The sequence below is a fragment of the Gekko japonicus genome, unplaced genomic scaffold (assembly GCF_001447785.1).
Source record: "Gekko japonicus isolate JY-2015 unplaced genomic scaffold, Gekko_japonicus_V1.1 scaffold315, whole genome shotgun sequence".
Classification (NCBI taxonomy): domain Eukaryota; kingdom Metazoa; phylum Chordata; class Lepidosauria; order Squamata; family Gekkonidae; genus Gekko; species Gekko japonicus.
Window position 1 is genome coordinate 365,120 of NW_015160844.1, and position 21,554 is coordinate 386,673.

Here is a 21,554-nt window from a genome sequence, read left to right on the forward strand (position 1 = left end):
CTGGGGAGGATATTTTTAAAAAGTTGTTTGAAGGCTGCATGCAACTTCAATGTTGAAATAATATTTTGAGCCAAAATGTATGTGTCAGTAGCAAAGCAAACAGCAAATTCATCCTGCAAAGATAACTCTTCAGTGCAAAGACTGTTTCTTTGCACATTATTTTTAACGTTTACTCTTTAACTCGCTCACACTTTTGGTCGTCTATAAAATGAATTAGGCCACAGAAGACTGAAAACTCCTCACCAAGCGTTTCTGTCCGAAATGTTCGTAAATACTGTCCCTTGGGCTTTCTCACTGCTGGTAACTTAAAAACAAAATGACATACCTGAGACTTGTTCAAAAACTTTAACTGGCCTATTTTGGCAGTAATAAGTTGTTTTGTGGTCTCCATGTTTTTGTCTGTATCCATTAAAGGGTTATTCCGGCAGTCAAATGACTGAAGACTTTGTAGTTTATCAAGTTCATTGATAACTGACCACTGAAAAAACAAAAAGAAATGAACAGCCAACATCTGAGCTAAAAGAAAAATTTCTCTGTACTGCATATAAATGCAACAATTCTCACTAAATTACCAGCGTACTTACAGTTTATCACACTAAATTAGATGTAATACTTTTTATTCATTTAAAAGTCTATTTAATACTTTTTACAACGTGATCAAACCTTTTCGTAAAGCTAAGTAGTCAAATCTTGCCTGGTCTCATGTAACACAAAACAGATGAAACACCATGAATTCTTTTAAACACCACAAATCCATTTTAATTCTATTTCTCAATTCTCCCTGAAGGAAGTTTCTCAGGTTTTGGAAATAGTAACCCAAACGAACAGCACACAATGATCAAAAGTCCAGCCCTGGCCTGGATAGCCCAAGCAAGTCCATACGCATCAGTTTTCGGAAGCTCAGCAGGGCTGACTCTGGCAAGTACTTGGATGGCAAACCTCCCTGAAATACCAGAGGCGGGGGCAGGCTTTATTCGGCCACCTCTCTGAATATCCTCCAGGCCCCCAGTAGGGGTCAGTCACCAGAGGTCGCCATGACTCCCAGGTGCACATGCACATAAAAGAATTCAAAAAAAGTCCTAACAAGCTGCCTTTACCCTAAACTGTTTTGGGTCCCTTTGGGGAGAAAAAAAATGGCACAGAAATCAAATAAATAAAGTCTTTGGATGTTTCTACTCCGAAATGATTCCTAGAAGGATGAACCTCCAAAGTTGGATTCACTAGCAGTCTAGATTGCAGGGTTGCTAATGCAATACTAGATTCCTACCTTACGGAAGACAAGCAGGTAGACATCAGAAAAAAGACATTATGATGCTCAGGAGAAAGGCAGGCATTTATTTAAAATATGTATATATTTTATATAAAATATGTATATCCTACTTTCTAGACATTTGTGCCCATGTCAAGAAGACAGGCCACTGCCCTCAGACTTACAAATTAAAAAAAAAAGAATGCTCAGGAGAAGGGGATGTGAAGGAAAAGATCAGCACTACAATGTCAAAACTAAGTGGGCCAGCTTGTTGTAGGAGTTAAGAGAGTCAGACTAGGGTCTGGAAGCCCCAGGTTCAAATTCTTTCTGCCGCTAAAGCTCGCTGGGTTTCCTTAGTCACAATCTCTGAGCTTTGCTACCTTATCGGATTGCTGTTATAAGATAAAATGGAGGAGGAGAGTGTGGTGTTGTAAGCTACTTTGGGTCTTCACTGGAGAGAAAAAAAACAGTGTATGAATATCCAGACAAACAAACACAGCTAGTTAGGGCAAGTGGATCTTCCCATGCTAGTATTCCTCCTGGGCGGGACAAAGAGGGTGCAACCTCCTAAAGACCCCAGTTCTCTGGCCAGTGGCAAAGACCAGGATGTCCTTTCCCTCATGTCTTCAGTCACTGATATTAAATTATAGGTATTATAAACAGAGCTGGATCAGGTTTATATAAAGGACACATTAAGTGATAAGGAATATTTTGGTCATAAACAGCATTGCTTTTACCTGGGACAACCTAGCCAATTTATATGGACCCAGTGACACCAATTCCAAATTTCTATCAAGTAGAGGGTTTTCGCTAACCTGAAGGCAGCTACTGGTTTTGTTGCACTTTGTTGAACATATGACACAGCTCCACAGTGTGACCACAGGAGCTGGAACTGTCCTTGATGGTGGTTTCCTTTATGACTCTCCCTTACTCTCACAGTTAATTTCCCAAGAACACATTTTGGTCATGAAGGTCTGTGACGACCCCTTAACTGGGGAGTTCTGGTTTCACTTTAAAAGTGTTCTTTATGTTTGTTCAACTGGATATACGGCTGCCACCAGGAAATTTAAGGCTTTCCAAACCTTTTACTATAATATTTCTATCACTGGGTAGGTAGGCCAAGGGTTTAGGCTTTCATGAGGGTCTATGTGTTTCCTGAGAAATTATTTCTTTCAGAGCTGGCAGACTAAAATAAAAGAAGATTTATTGAAATAATTCATAAATAACAGGATAGGACTCTGTATCTAGGAATGGGTAAATACTGAACAATTTATTTGGGTATTTCACACACTTTTCTCTCCACTGTCAGGGATCTTGGCATGTAACTTTGTAACACTAACTCAAGGTCATGTAAGTTCACTGTTTCTCCAGTCTGTCACTCAGACATTCATATAACTTTTCTTCTTCTCTGAACAACATCAACAGACAGCTTAACTGTTTTCACACAGAACTGCTTCTCACTTCTTTCATACACAGCGCTTAACTGCACTCCTGCTTCTCTCACAGAACTCAGAACTTAATAACTTATCAACTGTCATCCTCAACTGTCTCTCTTGACTGACATACCCGTTCATCCACTAATTTTTACTTCCCAAACCCCTCCCCCTTTCTGCCAATCACCAATCAAACCACTTGCCTGTTTCAACCACTCTAGACTATCTCTCACCGCCATGCAACCAAACTTTTAAAGACACACACACACAAATAAAACAAGGAATCGTTACAAGGTCACTCTGCTTCATAGTGGAAGTTGCATGAGAATGAACAGTCAAGATGTTTTTATCTTTGCATTCATCTGAGCAAAGATGCATTGTTTACTGTATGTCTCATGTACTGTAGTGGTTACAGCAGGGGTGTCGAACTCATTTGTTATGAGGGCTGGATCTAACATAAAAGAGATTTTGTTGGGCCGGGCCATGTGGGTCAGAAAATGTAATGCCAGGTAGCAGAGATATAAACTTTATAAAGGACACAGACAAACACAATTAAAGATTTTTTAAACTTTAAATAAAACATGCTTAAAACACTAGCACTCTTGCAATATTTTGTCTGTTTAACAGTCTCTGATAACTGACACCCCTTGCTTTGAATTATTGCATCAAAATGTCTGTGCTGCAGCAATCCTGAGTATGCTGTTCAGGTGTGTATCTGTAAGCTGCAAACCTACTTTTGATTTATTGACATTCATTACAGAAATCTCATGCTCAGTGTTCTGAGCCTAGGACCCAGGGGAAAACATGAAATGGCTGGGCATTGTGAGCTTTTGTATATAAGTTGCTTCATGTGCTGGTCAAGAACATGAGAAGGCATCCTGACACAGACTGAGGGCTGTTTGTTTGTCTACAAAATTATAGTCTTTCCCCAGAGAAATAACTACAACTTCCTACAAAGGAAATGTGCTGGGTGAACTTGGTTTGGACACACACTCTCAGCCTAATCCACCTCACTGGCTTGTTGTTATTCCTCCTCTAAAATAGTTCACATTGCTTTCTTACTGAGAAAGACTTGATCATGAGGGCATGAACATAGTGAAAGGGGGCAGGGAACCCAGTTGCACACAGGACACCCCTGGCATAAGGAGCTCAACAAAACACACACACACACACACAGAGCATAAGGAGCCCAACAGAATACACACATACTGTAGCAAGGCACACAAAAGCTCATACCTTGAACAAAACTTTGTTGGTCTTAAAAGTGCTTGGTATTTCTGCCATGTGATTGAGGCAGCCCAGCAAAGCAAGCTCTCCCTTGTTCCCTCCCTCCCTTCACGGAGGAGCCTCAGCCAGTGGAAGGGAAAAAAAGGCTCCTATATACAATTGAGGCAGCCTGGCCAGGAAGCAAGCTCTGGCTGGTTCCCTCTCTTCCCCTAGGAGGAGGAGGAGGAGCTTCAGCCAGTGCTTTACCAGACTCTGCCAATTGCACAGGAGATGCTTGCCTATCTCTCCTGTGTGACTGAGAGAGTCTGGTAAAGTAAGCTGCGATGTAACAGCAGCAGCAGAACTGGAAAAGGAAGCAGGAAACAGCCAGGGCTTTGTGGGCTGGATTGCAGCCCTCTGAGGGCCTGATCTGGCCCTCAGGTCGCATGTTTGACACCCATGGGTTAGAGTGTCAGATTAGGATCTGAAAGACTCCAGGTTTGAATCCCTACTCTGCCACGGAAGCTCACTGGCTCTTTGGGCCAGTCACACACTCTCAAACTAACCTTAACCTCATGGGATGTTGTGAGGATAAAATGGAGGAGAGAACAATGTAAGCCATTTTGAGTCCCCACTGGGGAGAAAAGCAGGTTATAAATGAAGTTAAATGCATTTGCAGTGTTTTACATTGCGTAATCTGCCTTGAGTTTCAGTGAGAAAGGAGGGCTATATATACAGTAAATAAATAAATAAAAGCAGCAGTGAGCATGTTTCCATGTGTCATCGTACATGGCCTGAACTATATGAAATGACGGTCATTAACAATCAACAGACAGTCCTGGGCTTCGAAGACACCCTATAGCAATCTGGTTGCACAAGTAATGTTAAGCCTGGATGCAATATTCCACGAAGTCCAAATGAATACCTAAATAACAGATTTTGTTTGACAGTCACGCCACTGGTTGATCTGAGGAATTTTGGAGTGACCTATACCGTTATTGCAGTCATTCTTAGGTACTCTCTCCCTTAGCCTGTTTGGTTACTTGGTTTTCTTTGGAGCTTTGGGGCAATCAAGGGAAGGGGCAAAGTTTTCCTTGCCAACACTCAAAATGACCACAAGCAAGCATGGTTCGGAGCACGTTATTATGCCTACTTCACTGCATGGCAAAGTGATCACACACTTCTGCTGGCATTATGTCTGTGCAATTACATCCAGCGGAGCTTTTCTAGGTTATGAGAGAGCTTTTACATCAGTCTCCTAATACAGGCCCCAGGAAACACTATAGTTCACAATGGCGTGTATATAAAACTTCTTACATCCATCTTAACCGAGACACCATTGTTTCTGTAACTCAAACTCCGAATGTTATCAAATTGCAGATTAATCTTAATGAACTGGATTAGTTTCAGTTGGTGAAGCTAGATGTAGTAAAACTGTGTTTTAAGCATGCAGCTTACCACATCAAACCCAAGTGCTACCCTTTCTAACTTGTGCCATCTTTGCTGCAGGAGACTGTCCTTCTGAGTGAGGGAGGTAACAATTTTTTTTAAGGAAGGGGTAGTGCTGATCAGCTAGAGAGGCAACCATGAAATGTAAAGAAGCCACCCCTAGATAACATTATTTTATGTCCAGTGACTAATATTTCCTTTTTTGGCAAGATGCTTGGGGGAGTGGTGGCTGTTCACCCATTTCAACTAGATCCAAACATGGTTTGGGGACTGACCACCCTTGGCTGCCCTGACAGATCAGTCCAAATATGCCAGAACACCAGGGCTACACACCGAAAAAAGTATTACAAGAAATGAATGCAGAACAGTGAAATTTTACTCACTTCAGCTATTCTATTGCCATTTACTACAAGATGTGTTAAAGAAGGAAACATTCTAGTCTTCCTGCCTGCAATAAAGGAGACAAAACTGATGAGATCTTAGGAAAGAGAAAAAATACAGAAAAATATTACAGTCGTCAATTTACTTACCAAATCCTACATCAGGAAAGCATATGGAGGAAATCCCATTGTTTGAAAGTATTAGTTGTTCTAAGCTGAAATTTTAAAGTCAGAATATGGCTGTTAAAATATGAACTAATAATGTATATTTCATATGCAATAACCAGAACTGTCATTAATTAGAATAAACATTATTACGTTATGAATACATTTCTTTTAAGTAAAACTCTGCAATGGAAGAGTACAATAAAATATTTTCAGTAACTGTAGGATATCTGAAGAAAAACATAGTTGCACTTACCTGTAAGGGTTGTTCATCTTCCATCTTCAGTGCAGCCCCACATTGGGACTGTGCCTGTGTAGGCCTGCCCTGGATAGTCCCCCCCCCAGCTTCATATCATCAAAGGGGGAGCCCCTCCCTCTTGGAGCCAATGTGATGGCGCTTTCACACCCAAACTGTCATGTACTCGGGGGGGGGGGAGGGATGCCCCCTCACCCTCAGTTCCTTTTCTGCCACCATGTAGATAGGTTCTTGTAGTGATCGTTCCATAGCTTCCTGCTTACTTTTCCTGCTGGAAGCCCTTTCTCTTGTTGTTTCTGGGCGTTTAGTCTTACTAAGACTGTTGAGAGACATGTTCATTGTGGTGGTGGAGGTGGCTCTTGCCAACCTACCCCTTCTCTTATTCTGTTGACCGGCTGACGTCTCTTTGAGTCGTTGACAGTTTCTAAGGCTCCGTTTAAAAAATGAATCAAGTGTGTGATGAAGATGATGCACAGCGATAAACATGAGCTGTGTCTGATGTGGGGAACTATCAACTTTCTTGTGGGAGAACTTATCTCAGCATCTGGATAAGCTACCAAATGGAGGTAAATGATAACCTGTTTAAAGGGGTCAATTTTGGGTTCTGGGTACTAGATACTACCCTTACTACTGATGCATCCTTGACAGGATGGGGAGCCCATTGTGAGGGCCTTTCCGTGCAGGTAGACGGTCTTCGCTGAGCAGGGAGCTTCACATTAACTTTCTTGAGCTCCAAGCAGTTAGCCTTTACCTCCCTTGCAGATATCCTTCAGGGCAAGAAAGTTTTAATTCAGACAGACAACACTACCTCCATGTTCTATTTGAACAAGCAGGGAGGAACAGGATCAAAGACTCTGTGTGTGGAAGCAGTGGCTGCCTGGGAAGTGGCTGTCAAAATCATATATATTTCTATCAGGGCCATAATTAACCAGGCCAGCCAATGTGTATCTGCACAGAAGATGTTGATGAACATCAGTTACAGGTTAAGTGCAACTTTGTTTTCGTTGAATGGTCTTCTGTGCAGGCACACAGCGCATGCACAGGCCAGCCATGGAGAATATTCTATCTAGCTCTTTTCAGGCTCCAGAGCGCTTCTCTTCCCCTCTAATGTGAACCAGAGTTTTCCTGCCAAAACCAGCACGTGACGGGGCAGGGAGAGTGCTCTTTTCTTCATTCCTACCTTTGCCACCATGGAGGATTCCAATGTGGAGGGTCCCACAGCAGGGAAATGAGGGAGGATTTTGTGCCTGCACAGAAGACCACTCAGTGAACAACAGTTAGGGGTAAGTGCAACCATGTTTCTGTCTTCGTGGCTTCTGTGCAGTTCCGCATGGGAGAGTAACAAGCTCACTTACCACATGAGAAAGGTGTGGGATCCTCAGCAAAACAGGAAGTGTAGTGCTGCCTTTCTCACAGCTGCATCCTTCCTGGGGCTGATGTCAACTGCTTGATGAATGTCACCATAGATAACCAAGCTGCTGCCTCGCAGGGGAACCTTTCCTGGAAGGTGGCCTGAGCCCTGGTCAAGTGTGCCTTAATTGGGAGCGGACAGTCCACCTTGGACAACGAATTTTGATGGCAGAAATCACCCACTGGGAGATTGTTTGAGAGGAAGCTGGACGCCCCTTGTGTGGACCAGCAAAACAGACCAGGAGACTCTACTGGTCTGACAAAATTCCTTTGTACAGTCTAAATAGAATAATAGGGACCTTCTTAAATCTAGGGCAGGGGTGGCCAAAGTCGCTTAACGTAACAGCCACATAGAATAAATGTCAGGTGTTTGAGAGCCGCAAGGCATGAACAAATATGACACACATTTTTATTGAAAAATATGTAAATTTGCTTTTTATTAACATTAAATTAGACTGTCTGAAAGAGCCACGTGCAGCTCCTGAGCTGCAGTTTGGCCGCCCCAATCTAGGGTATGTAGTGTGTTTTCTTCCACACCAAAGGGGGAAGGAAAGAACACTGGCAGGACAATGTGCGGAGAAATACAGAAACTGGAAGCTACCTTATGTAAAATTTAGGATGCAATACCACCTTATCTCCATGAAACCTAAGGAACAGCAGGGAACAACTGAGGGGCCCCAGCTCACCTACCTGGCGGGTCGGTGTAATGGCTATTAAGAACACTGTTTTTTTGTAAGACAGTAGAGATAAATCCATGTAGCCATGGGTTCAAATGGTTTATACATTAAACATGAATGAACCAAAGGAAGACTCCATTAAAGGACCAGGGGAGAAAGCAATGGGTATATGCTGAATTATCCCTTCAAAAACCTCTTGGATAATTTAGAAGAATACACTGCATGACACCGTTGTGATAGGCAGAAATCGCAGCCAAGTGCACCTTAATCAAGATCACCAAGAGGTTGGAGTCCTTAAAGAATAATATATATTCAAAAACAATGTGTAGTGGACAGGATTCTGGGGAAAACCTTTTATCAGACAAGACGAGACAGCAGCAGCCCTTCCTGGCCAAAAAAGATTTGGCTGCTGTGCAATGTTCCCTCTAAGCTGCGGAACCTTGTGAGCAAAAATTCCACTTTGTGAGCTCCTGGCATTAAAGTTGTGAGCGAGCAGTTTGGCGACTGCATCAGCTAGCTTGCTCTGGAGCCCTCCTTCCCGAGCTAAGGCAAAAACCTGTGAGCCGGAGGCTAAAGAACTGTGAGCTAGCTCACACTGACTCAGCTTAGAGGGAACACTGCTGCTGTGGTACCTACCTTGTAATTTCTAGATTAGATTACTGCAATGCACTCTATGTGGTGCTGCCCTTGAAGACTATCCAGAAGCTACAGTTGGTAGAAAATGTTGCGGCAAGAATATTGACTGGAGTGGATAGGGACCATATCACTCCAGTCTTGTTCCATCTAGAATGGCTCCAAATTTGTTTCTGGGTTCAATTCAAGGAGCCCCATATGGACTGCCTTCTCCCATATCAACCAACCTGCCAACTCTGGTCATCTTTGGAGGCCCTGATTCAGGTGCAGCTGAGGCTAAAAAGGTGGCAATCCAAGGAAGGGCATTCACAGTTGTAGCATCGAACTTAGACTTGGCGAGAGAGTTTCAATCTCCCTCCATCATTGTCTTCTGCCAGTGGGTGAAGATTTTTTTGTTTTGTTTGGCATGCCCCAATGACTGTTATCACATCTCATCCCTGGTTGTGTTATGTGTGTTCACATTTTCATCCAGTTGTTTAAGTATTATATACACCATTTCTAAATGCTGTTTTAATGTTGAAATGTTTTAACATTTGTTGCTTTGGGGAGCCTGGATGGAAAGGCAGCATAGAAATCGTTTTTAAAAATAACTATTCGGTTCTGTACTGAGACAAACTGGGGTCTAGACTTTTAGGTTGCAGACCCCTGACCTACACATTTTGTACACATTTTCCATACAAAGATAATTTCTACAGGAAGAACCATGCACAGAGCAATCTCTAAAAGGCCCACATCTTCAGGCTTATATAAGCTTCAATACTCATAACAATATTATACATAAACAAGTTCAATGAATGTTAATTAAGTGATCTGGCAAAAAGCGAATGTAATTTCAAGTTACAATAGTACTTTGTTACCTGGGGAGATCTGCTATTAGCTGAAGTTGGTTTCCATCAGTTAACTGGTTGTCTGAAAGGTCTAACCATTTCAAGGTTTGCAGAACATCAATGGGTCTGGGAAGAGTAAAAGTTATTTCATTTAATATGGTTTTAACTGAAAAGGAAGCAGACCTTTATAATAAAATGTGAATAAAAAGGAAGTTATTTTGTACCTTCTTGTCTCTCTGCCACACTGTACTATGTGAGAATTTTAAATAAAATATTTCCTGTATGGCTGGAAGTTCTTTTCTGATATGGCTGTTTCTGTACCCTGTACTTACTGTTTGGATCTTGTAATTGTAAGGAGTTCTGTCTAACATACCAAAGAGCAGGAAACACAGATCACAATGTGTCCAGGACTAACTCCTTCAGTCTATTTCTGTTTGGTGAAATAATGAAATGTGACACTCTCACTTGCTCCTGAGAAATACTTCGCCAAAAATACTAGGAAACAGGAACATATAAAACTACCCTATAAATGGCAAAGGCTAATCCTATGTAATGCTAGTCCTACTGATGTGTTAAAAGCTTACTGGTTACTTCTAGGTTTTCTGCAGATTATAACTTCCCATTACAGCCAAGCTGGGAAGTATAGTTTGTGGTAAACTTCAAACCAGGGCTGAAGAGAAAAACAGCTCTTGGAATCTGCATCTGCAATACAAGCACAGCATTGTTTGCCGGTTCAGACATAAAGGCAGACTATAGTTTGCTTAACACCCAGAAGTGACCAGCCGGCATAGTGTAGTGATTAAGAGCAGCAGACTGTAATCTGGAGAGCCAGGTCTGATTCCCCACTCCTCCACATGAAGCCTGCTGGATGACCTTGGGCCAGTCACAGTTCTCACAGAGCTCTCTCAGCCCCACCTACCTCACAGGTGCCTATTGTGGAGAGGAGGGGAAAGGCGATTGTAAGCCCCTTTGAGACTCCTTAGGGTAGAGAAAAGCATGGTATAAAATCAAAGGCCCCAAGCTCCTTCAGGACTCCGTCACAGAGTTAGACCATTGGTCCACTTAGTACATGGCTGTCTACTTCAGCTAGTAGACTCTCCAGAGGTTCCTCCTGTCACCATCTACCTGATATTTTTCACCTGAAACTGGTATTGTCTGTATGCAACACCTGTGCCTGCCCTGAGATAAAACAACAAAGCTTGTGTTTCATCTTTTATCAGACATGAGTGTTATCAGTGTATGTGTGTGTGTGTGGGGAGGCTTCCTGTGGGAGAATTAAGAAGCAGCAATGTTCTAAAAAGTGGAGCAGTTCTCTTATTTGCAGGCTGCTATATTTATAACTACACACATGCACACAAAAAATAAGGATTGCACCTGGAAAACTAATGTTTACACTAATCATTAGGAATGATGGGAAAAGATCTGCATCATATATAAAGTAATTATGCTCAAGTGATGCTTGTTACTGCTTTTCATGATGTTTATTAAATACAATATAAACGACTAACATTTACAGTTCCCTTCCTACCTTTGTAAAACTGATATTTCATTGGATGCAAGGTACAGTTCTTCAAGAGCCAGCCACCCTGTAGCACATAAAAGAACCTAATGGGAAAACATCATTTAGTACAACGTCTGCACTTCATTTACCTCAGATAAGCACCCCCAGCAAAGCAGCACCAGCTTTACTTACTTCATGAATACTCAAAGCTACCTTGGATATTGCCACCCCAGGGACTAGGGAAGCTTTACCTCAGGCTGAAGACCTTGCTGTAGTCCTATAGCAAATCACCTGCTGCTGGCTACTGTTGCCCCAGCACGGTAGTCTAGCCAACATTGTGTTTAACCTTCAGCAAGAAAATGATGGCACCACAAAAAGGCACAGGAGTTGGTGAGTTCAGGAGATTCAGTAATCACATTGGAGCTCATTTTAGTAAGCACTTTGGTGTAAAACTATTTCATTGAAATTTGTTGGAGGTTAAAAGTTATTCTGAAGCCAGATAATCCATGTGGGGCAAGACCAGGACTTTCTCTGTGATGACAGCCTAGTACATGTGGAGCCACGGAGACTTCCTCCAACTTCAGCAACTTTTCCACTGGAGGAAGAGGCATTTAAGTTGGAGGAAGGCTCCTTTGCACTGTGGAGTGGAAGAATCCCTCCAATAGGTTGACTTCTGAAGCAGTTTTATTACTTCCTGTTCAGAAACGCAGATTTTTGCACTTTTATATTCCTAAAAAAAAAAAAGTCAGTTTCCACAGTAGCAATCCTCTCTATATAAAAAATATTAAAAACCTAAAACTGCTGAATTAAAACACTGCATTTCAAAACACTTGTTGCAGAGTACTAATTCTCCAAAGAGTTTTCCCACAGATGGAAAGAAGTTTAACAACCTTGAACTATTTCAAGTGCATCTGCTTTTGCATTTTGCAGTGGTTGAATGTGTAGCTCAGCCTTGAAACTGTTTGTTGCTAAAGTGGACCCAATGACTTCAAAAGGACTTACAAGCAAGTAAGTGCACACAGAACAGCAGCGTTACTGAACTAGGCAACTATGTCTTATAAATCACATCACACATTATTTTGCAGGGATGCATGGCATCTTTTAATGTTTTGTTTCAGTAAAAGCAAACTCTCTGAATGAATCTGGAAGTACATTACCTCAGCCCATGTTACACCCGTTTGATTAAGGGCTAGAACTCTCAGTTTACAAAATGCTCCTGAAGCAGGTAGTGAAGTAGCTGGAAATTTCATTTTGTTTTGACTATGATGAGAATAGGGGGAAAAAAGTTTATAATTTTCAGTGACTAGAACAGGTTCATGTCAATAATCTCAAACTGCTACACTGACCCAACTTTGGATCAAATCCACTATTTTCATACACACAGAAAATATTAAGGCTAACTAGTCAGTTACACCAATAGTTTTATGATCTTAGCTGAAACCAAGACTTTATTGCCCACCAGCGAGCCCACCACATATGGCTAGTGAGCTATGTTGAGATTTGGGAGTTACACATTATGTTGCCTATTTTAGAATCAAAGGCCATATAATCCAAGAGCTAACTGAGGATGTATCTCCTTCCATTACAGAAAAAGAAGAGCACAAGAGTTTTCAGAGAACATGGAAATACCACTTTTGGGGCAACAGAACAACCCCCCTCCTCCATCCCCATTAAACAGCTGCTCAGACGACTGTCTTTTTAAAAGTTCTCACTTTCTATAAAACCTTTTTTTTTTTTAGCACCATGCAGAAAGAGGCAGCAAAAAGAAAGACTAATACTATGAAAGTCATAAGTACCTGAGATTTAATATTTCTAGATTTTCAACTTGGCATGCAATAGCTATTACTTCTTTCCACGATGACAAGAGATTTTTTGACAAATTTATTCTTCTGATGTCTGAGTACGTGTATTGAGAGAAAATACCTGAATTTGGGAACATTTATCTCAAAAAAGACTAGGAATTTGTATTATGCCGCTTTTACATTGAACATTAAAACCATACATACAATTCAACACCCTGAAAAGTGGTATTACTTAAAGTGTGGATCTCTCCCGAAAGTCCTTGTCCATAAAGACTAGCACAAAGAATTAATTTAGATTCTCTGCACTGATTCTATCGTTCCCAGATAGAGCTTCTACTATTCTAGTGTGCTTTCTGCCCAGGGTTGTAAAATTCCTTCTGATTTGGCGTGTGGCCTGGGAGGGGGAGGGACCTCGGTGGAGATGCGATGCCATACAGTCCACCCTCCAAAACTGCCATTTTCTCCAGATGAACCATTCTGTGTAATTTGGAGATCAGTAGTAATTCTGGGAGAACTCAGGGCCCAACTAGAGACTTGCAACCCTATTTCTGCCCCATAATTAGTTTTTCTAACTGCTCTCCAAGATGAAATCTAACCTGCATTATTAAGCTTAAATTTAGTCTTTTGAACCTCTGCTGCGAGTCAAACTAAAAAAGGTGATCCTGTATGCCACTTTGGATACTACTTACATCCAGGGGTCATTTCGTAGAAAAAGAGCTAGGGGAACTCATTAGCATAACTCATTAGCATATGCCACACCCCCTGACATCAGGGGCCCGGCGGTGGACCGGCAAGGCCAGCTGGAGTGTGAGGAAGCCCCGCCAAGGCCCTCCCTGGCCCCAGGCAGGCAGGGGTGGGGAGAGGCGGGGAGGAAGCAACTTACCCTCCCTCTTCTCCTGCCTCCTCCTGGCTGAATGAGGGCTGGAAGCGGGGCGGCCGGAAGCAGAGGGCAGGGCTTCGTCATGTGCCCCACCCCCTGCACCTCACCCGGGGGAACTGCGTTCCCCCGCGTTCCCCCCTGAAATGACCTCTGCTTAAATCTCCATCTCAAGCCATTTTTTACCAAGCCAATATGGACAGCTTGAGAATTTTGCTATAATTAAGGCATCAGATGAAGAGCTATTTTGGGGGCTTTTGGCCCACTTCTGTGGAAACAACATCCTATTGGATACTTGCTCAATTACCTGGAGTAACTGTAGAACTGATTAAGGCCATTTCATGTTACTGCTCCCCCCCATGGAGGCCGCTGAGATCCACTTCTACACCATGGCATTCTATTTAATTACATTTGGAAGCATCTTGTAATCAATGTTCTCTCTAAGCTGTGGAGTCTTGTGAGCAAGAATTCTTCTTTGTGAGCTACTGGCATTAAAGTTGTGAGTGAGCGATTTGGTTGCTGCATAAATTAGTCTGCTCTGGAGCCATCCTGACTGAGCTAAGACAAAAATGTGTGAGCCGGAGGCTAAAAAACTGTGAGCTAGCTCACACTAACTCAGCTTAGAGGGAACACTGCTTGCAATACATTCCCATGCCTTGTTATTCTTCTAAGTAGAGCTGAAATGTAGATACTTTACAGTTGCTAAACCCGGGATCATCAAGGGAGCTGTCTGTATGCAGAAAGGGACTGACTACATAACAAAATTGTATGTTATGACCACTTGCTATAACAGCTTCATGCAATGCTTGCAATCAACACTAAAAATATGCTGAATTCCTATGATAGAACTCCAAACCAAAACCTACTTATAAGTGTGAAGGACACTACCAATCTTTTTTTTTTATTTTAAAGGATACTAAGGCATGTTTTTCTGATTTCCTCTTCTGGACCAGCAAGGCTCACTGCACATTCATCTACTGAGATGTCATTCAGTGTATTCAACTGCCTGCAGAAAGAGGGATCTCATCATAATAAAGAAAGTCATAGTGAAAAAACACAAAAATGTGAAGGCATCAAAATCTAACTGATATGTTCATCAATATTTTTGGAGGAATTTACTTAAAAGCACTTTTACAGGACTAGAAGAATACATTTTTTTACATAAAGATAGATTCAGGTGGTTATCTGTGTTGGCCTGAAGCAACAGCACAAAGCTTGAGTCCAGTAGCATTTTTAAGCCCAACAAAGTTTAATTCTGGGTATAAGCTTTCATGTGCATGCACACTTGGTCAGATCTGATGAAGTGTGCATGCACATGAAAGCTTATACCCAGAATTAAATGTTGTTGGGCTTAAAAATGCTACTGGACTTAATTCCCCCCCCCCAAAGTGAAACAAATGCTGCTATCATCTCTGTGCTCACATTATTGGCCTCTGTGACGGATTGCAAAGAAAAGCAGGATTTATATTTTTTTTAAATGCTGCTTGTATCAGAGAGTCAGAGAGTTCAAGAGTTAATCTTCCCTGGAGTGCTTATGTGGTTGGGTGCTTTAATTGCTCTCTGATTAGCCAACTTCAGCTGAGAGAGAAAATAGAACAGCTGATCTGGAAGGAAACAAGGTCTTTTGAAAACTAATGTCTGAATCAGTAGCCAGAGGGTTTGGTTTCTAAGGGAAGAAACATTTGGGAGTCAGTGTTTTCTGACAGGCAATAGTCAGAAAAGCTCTTCTACAGAGAGAACAAGAGAAATCCCATTGTCTAAATATATTAAAACTGCTCTGAGGGAGAACTTGATTTCTCAGTCCGAAAAGCTACAGAACAGCCTTATTCAGACAAAGGATACTGGAGAAGGATTTGGCAGAAGGTCTGGGTAATAAGAGAGAACTCCCATACAAGTCAAATAATAAAAGGAGTTATTGCTTCTTAGGGACAAGGAGGAGAACTTCCTACCAGTGAAAGGGGTTGGGAACAGAACCCTGGTCTGTGATAAAGGGAAGAAGCTTAGACACCTCAGGAGTTAGTGAAAAGCTGTATTATCTAAAGGGAAACCTATAATATCTGAAGGAAGAAATCTAGAAACATCAATAAGAACTGTGTTAGTGCTGAATTATACTAAACAAAGTAACTCTCAAAGAATGAAATAGAAAGCCTTGAAACAAAACTACAAATACACTCTCTTGAATATTCTAAGAATTCAACTTTGTATATATTAGAAAGTTTTTTAACTCAGCAATCTCAAAACCTTGACTATTCCTATTATACATATATTCCCGGCCTGTTTAATAAAATCTTTATTCTGTTTTTTTGCCTCAATTTATTCTGTTAATTTACTTTGTGCCATTTCTCAAGGGTTTTTAAAAAAACTGGACAGCTGCTGTATTTCCAGTAGAGTTCCTGAGCTGAGAAAAAGCCTAAACTAAATACCTAAACATAAGGTGGGACAGTCAAATCTTTTATGACAAAGAATATATACACACTAGTGTGGGACAACTCAATCACAGAAGGGGAACTGAAGATTTGGCGGGGAAAATCTGCCAGACAGTTGGGGAGATAACAGGGATTCATCATAGCATCCAAATAAAGAAACGTTATTGAACACAACTCTGGAGTAACTGCAGAGCAGTTATGAATATGTCATTTTATTTATTTATTCATCCAATTTATACCCTCCCCTCCCCGCTGAGGCAGGCTCAGGGCGGCTTACATTAAAGTAAATACATAAATAACAATTAAATTACCATAAAAACATCTAAAACAGTTCATTATAAAACAGTACAGTATCATAAAGTGCTAGCAATGTTGATTTAATTTCATAGCGATAGTGGTACCATAGGAGTGCATTCAATAGATTCAGCTCACTGATATAATCAGCAGGCACAGGCTGTCAAATAGCAAGCCAAGGGCTCTATAAATTTCAGTTGTTGTTGGTAATGGTGGCAGCTCCTTAGTTGAAGGCCTGGTGGAAGAGCTCTGTCTTACAGGCCCTGCAGAACTGTAAAAGGTCCCGCAGGGCCCTGATCTCTTCCGGGAACTCATTCCACCAGTATGGAGCTGCCCCCCCAAAACTCTGGCCCTGGTTACAGCCAGCCTGGCATCCTTGGGACCCGGGAGAGCCAGTCAGTTTTGTGACCCTTACTGTAGTGCTCTCTGGGGCACATATGGGGAAAGGCGGTCCCTCAGGTATGTCGGACCCAGGCCACAGAAGGCTTTAAAGGTAAGAATCAGTACCTTGAAGCGGATTTGGTATACTATTGGCAGCCAGTGTCTTCAGACAAGCTGGATGTGCTCCTGCATGGGGAAGCCACAGTATTTTGCACTAGCTGCAGCTTCCAGATTTGCAACAAGGGCAGCCCCATGTAGAGAGCGTTACAGTAATCTAATCTCAAGGTGACCATAGCATGGATCACTGTTGCTAAATTGTTGCGGTTGAGGAAGGGAACCAGCTGCCTAATCAGCTGGAGTGCTAAAACGCTGATTTGGCTGTGGCTGCTACCTGGGCCTCCACTGTGAACAGAGTGAGCTTGTAGGAGTTTTCTGCTACCGCCCCCTTTTCACTGCAACCCCCCCGTTACTGAATATCAGGGACATGATACGATGTTGGAGGCTGTAGCTAGAAGGCATAAATCAGCAGAAGTTGTACCCTGCCCTTTCCCCTTGATCCAAATGAAATAAGGAGAGTCTAGCATACAAAATTATTTTAATCTCACTGGGGCACTTTTTTGTGGGGTTTTTTTATAGTTTCACTTTTGAGATACCACTTCATTTTGGTCTCAGGGAACATGCAAAGATACCAAGGAAAAAGACTTTACCCAGCACTGACACCTAGATGCGCTGAAGTATAAAACTCCATTCTAGTCCTATAATACTGAAAAACCAGTAGACAACGAACTAAACCCAAACCAGTACCAACAAAACCATAACATTAACAGTTTAGCCACAATGATGATCTCATCTCTGAAGTTCCCCCAAGAAGATATATTATTTGAATGCAAATTAGCAAAAAGAGTAAACATAGGCTTGGCTTCTCTATATGCATGTGTAAGGACATTTTTCCCGCCCTTCTCTCTTCAACCAGATGTCCCAGGACTTCCAAAATAGACGCTGAAGGTTGCAGGATTTCCACATACCAAAAAGCCTGGGGGGGCTGCAGTAAGAGGAGAAGGAAAAGAGAACCAACTTTCCTGCATCAGTTGGGCCCCAGTGATGGAAGAGGAGGGTAGTTTCTTCTGATTCTTCCCTCTTACTGCAGCCCCCAGGCTTCTTGGCTGGAGAAGTCCCTTGAACCAAGGGGACTTTTGTATATTTACGATTTTATAAGTTGATGAAATCTGAAAAGATGATCCTACAAGTAGAAGGAATGTTGCACTTTGGAAATCAACAGGGTTTTTGTCTTTCAACTTCAGTTTTCATACTGCTGTGTTAAATTCTCACAACAGACAGACAGATTGCCAGCACAGTGTAGTGGTTAGCATGTCTGTCTAAGATCTGGAAGACTCAGGTTCCAATCCCTGCTCTGCCAAGAAACTCGATGAGCAACCTTGGGCCAGTTTTGGAAGGTGGTTATGCACATTAGAAGGTCACACTAAGGCCCTGGAACTGCCTGCGACAGGCAGCAGCTTTGGGTTCATACATTTTTAGCTTTCAAATGACTGAACATTATCTTATTTCAGCAGGGTTTTGGTTTGAGTTAGCTGGTGATCGTAATGACGCTGGGTTTTGAGGGTGGTTTTTTTTGCTGATGTAGTAGTTTGGTCTTGCTCACTAAATAGGCCATCTGGCTTTGATGGTTGTATTTTTAGCTTTGATTTGACTGTATGTTGCAATTTAAATTTTATCATAAGAAGCGAATAGGTTTTTACAAAAAAGGACATATTTAAATATACATTCCTGTAGTGCTAAAACTGAGGTCAGTTCTAGACACACATACACTGATGTAAATTCAAATAGACACACTAGAAATATATATACTTGCTTTTGCTTTTCTTTAATAGAGTCAAACCCAACACGTTCCACTGTCTTCGTTCCTATTACCAACGATGCTTTTGTCTCATTCTCAGTACCTTGTTCATCACCATTCAACCCATATTGCTTCTTCACAGCAGAAATGAAATCTACACCAAAATTTGCCTTATTTGGACGGATGAAGGATCCCCCTGTAGGGTGCCTAAAAGATTTCAAAATAAATACACAAAAAGAACTTGCAAGATGTTTCCAGTTTTAAAGCAATCTTACAATAGCTTACTAATTCTGTTTGCTTTTGAAAAGAAAGCCTCTTAAGGGGTAGGCTAGGACATCTTCTCAGTGCCCTTCTCCTAAGATTTATTGGACATCTAACCTACTTCCCCCTTTCCTTTGAGTAGCTACTGATCTGAGACCATCATACCTTTGCCTTCCCCTCAGGACAAGTAACAGCAAATGATACCTCTAACACCTGCCATAACAGATCTTCGCTTGGCAACATCTTGCCCTCAAAAATGCCAGATGAAGGGAGAAATGTTTCCAGTGTAACCCGGTGCAGTCTTATGCCAGTGTCAGCAACTCATTTCAGACTGGAGTATCTCCAGTCTTACAGTGCAATCCTCTGCAAAGACCACACACCGCTCATATTCCCCCTTCAGAAGCGTGATGCTCCCATGGCATTGTTTCTCCTTCAACAGCCATTGATTCTTATGAGGGCGCCCTTCTTACATGTTACTTTTTTTGGTTAGACTTGTTGCCATCACCTTGTGGGATGATAGCCAGACCAATGAACATTACTGATTTAATATGGAGAGATTAGAATACAGGCGCCCCCCAGGAAATGTGTCTAGAAAAACTACTGACAAAATCAAGCTTCCAAACTGATCCCAATTTAGTCTTCCTCAAACTCCCTCCCACGCTTTCTTTGTTCACAGCCTTTTAAAACTGAAACAGATTTTTTTTAAAGAATCACTACAGCTTTTCCCATTTTGAAGCTCAGAGTTACAAACTTAATGCCATAGCAAGGGTGATAGTTCTGTGCTAGGCAAACAATCTGTTTCAGTGTATGTTCCGCAAAGTCTGACCGTGGACGCTGAAATAAAGAGTTTCAACTAGTGCTCCAGTATATATATTCACTTTTCATTACACTAAGGTAGAACACAACTCCCCATTATATAATATATATATAAGAACATAAGAGATGCCAATGTTGGATCAGGCCAAAGGCCCATCCAGTCCAACACTCTGTATCACACAGTGGCCAGAAATACCAGTGCCATCAGGAGGTCCACCAGTGGGGCCAGGACAATAGAAGCCCTCCCACTGTTGACCCCCCCAAGCACCAAGATGACAGAGCATCACTTGCCCCAGAGTCCCTATCTATACCTTGTGGCTAATAGCCACTGATGGACCTCTGCTTTTTATAACTTTTTATAATATATATAATAGTCCCCATAGGCTATAACGGAGCCAAAGGCATTTAAAGGTGTCATGGTCCCTTTAAATGCATTTTTGAAGCTACAGCATCACCTGGAATGGCGTTTAAAGGAAGTGAACTCTCTTTATATGTAATTTAACTGCAGCTATCCTGTTTTCCCTGATAATCCTGAATTTTTTCGGGATTATCCAGGATTGGCTATGTTCAATAGCTGAAAATATACCTCACTCTATATCTGGCTGAAAGAATAGCCAATAAACACCAATAAGATATTTTCCGGCTATTTTTTTCAGCTTGGATAGAGCCAAATGCACACCCCTAGTTTCTATACACATTCCTACCAATAAGCGAGCATCTTACTACTAATCTTACTAACGTACAAGTAATGCAGTTTAGCTTTCATTTTAAATCATCTTAAAATCATAGACTTTCTAAACTTCTGTCCGAGTTAAAAATAACTACTTTCTTAACCACATAATATATTTAAAGAAATTAGAACAAGTCGACAGCTACAAAAAATGTAAAAAGGAGTGGACTTTCAAGAGAAAACAGAATGGGTTGCTGAGACTATAAAGGGCAAGTATTTATTTAGAAAATGTATATGCCCCTCCTTCTCCAGAAACTACTTGAGATGACTTGTTAAATTTTTTTAAAAAGAAACAGTAAAAAACAACACAGCTAGTCCCATCCAATTGCCATAATACCAACATATATCAACAGAGTTGAATTCCTCTGCAGGATGTGAACTAATCATCTGATAATCTCCTTCTGAGAAGCAGGGGGTCTTATCCTGCCGTTTCTCAGTACACAAGAGCAAGTATGTGCCACCTTCATCTCTCTTGGGGTGAGGGGACAATGGTGACGTTAGCTCTCATTTGTATTCTTATTTATTGGATTTATATCCCACCCTCCCCGCGAGATTTGGGCGGGTCACAACAGTTAAAATACAAACATAGTAATAAATCCAAAGCACAAATTCATACTAAGTGAAAATTCTTAAAAACAGCATCAAATTGCAGAAAACTTCCATTTACAGTACCCACGGGTGCTTCCAGTGCTGGGCATATGCTAACAAAGGACCCACTCAGCAGCTGCCATGGGCAGTATAGGCAGGGGAGGCCAAAGTATTTAGACGTCCACCACCTCAACCAAAGTCCTGGAAGAACAGCTCCATTTTACAGGCCCTGAGGAATTTGCATTAAATCCCACTGGGCTGTGATCTCCTGTGGGAGCATGTTCCACCAGGCCGGAGAATTCCTTTGCCCTGATCAAGGCTAAACGGATGTCTTTCGA

At 41.7% G+C, this 21,554-nt stretch overlaps 2 protein-coding genes across 2 annotated transcripts in view; one reads left to right on the top strand and one right to left on the bottom strand.

Annotated features, from left to right (window-relative positions):
- Positions 1–12,180, top strand: part of B3GALNT2 (beta-1,3-N-acetylgalactosaminyltransferase 2) — a 60,725-nt gene extending 48,545 nt beyond the window's left edge. Inside the window, exon 12 of the mRNA XM_015419948.1 lies at positions 12,117–12,180. Coding sequence (XP_015275434.1) covers positions 12,117–12,131 — 15 coding nt within the window. The 3' untranslated portion in view covers positions 12,132–12,180. The remainder of the gene's footprint in view (positions 1–12,116) is intronic.
- TBCE (tubulin folding cofactor E) overlaps positions 1–21,554 on the bottom strand; it is a 49,949-nt gene that overhangs the window by 9,858 nt on the left and 18,537 nt on the right. Inside the window, exons 4-12 of the mRNA XM_015419959.1 lie at positions 18,833–19,028; positions 14,783–14,867; positions 12,983–13,082; positions 12,344–12,446; positions 11,214–11,290; positions 9,716–9,811; positions 5,868–5,932; positions 5,721–5,785; positions 326–478 (exon numbers count right to left, since the gene is read on the bottom strand). Of these exons, the coding sequence (XP_015275445.1) occupies positions 326–478; positions 5,721–5,785; positions 5,868–5,932; positions 9,716–9,811; positions 11,214–11,290; positions 12,344–12,446; positions 12,983–13,082; positions 14,783–14,867; positions 18,833–19,028 (940 nt within the window). The remainder of the gene's footprint in view (positions 1–325; positions 479–5,720; positions 5,786–5,867; positions 5,933–9,715; positions 9,812–11,213; positions 11,291–12,343; positions 12,447–12,982; positions 13,083–14,782; positions 14,868–18,832; positions 19,029–21,554) is intronic.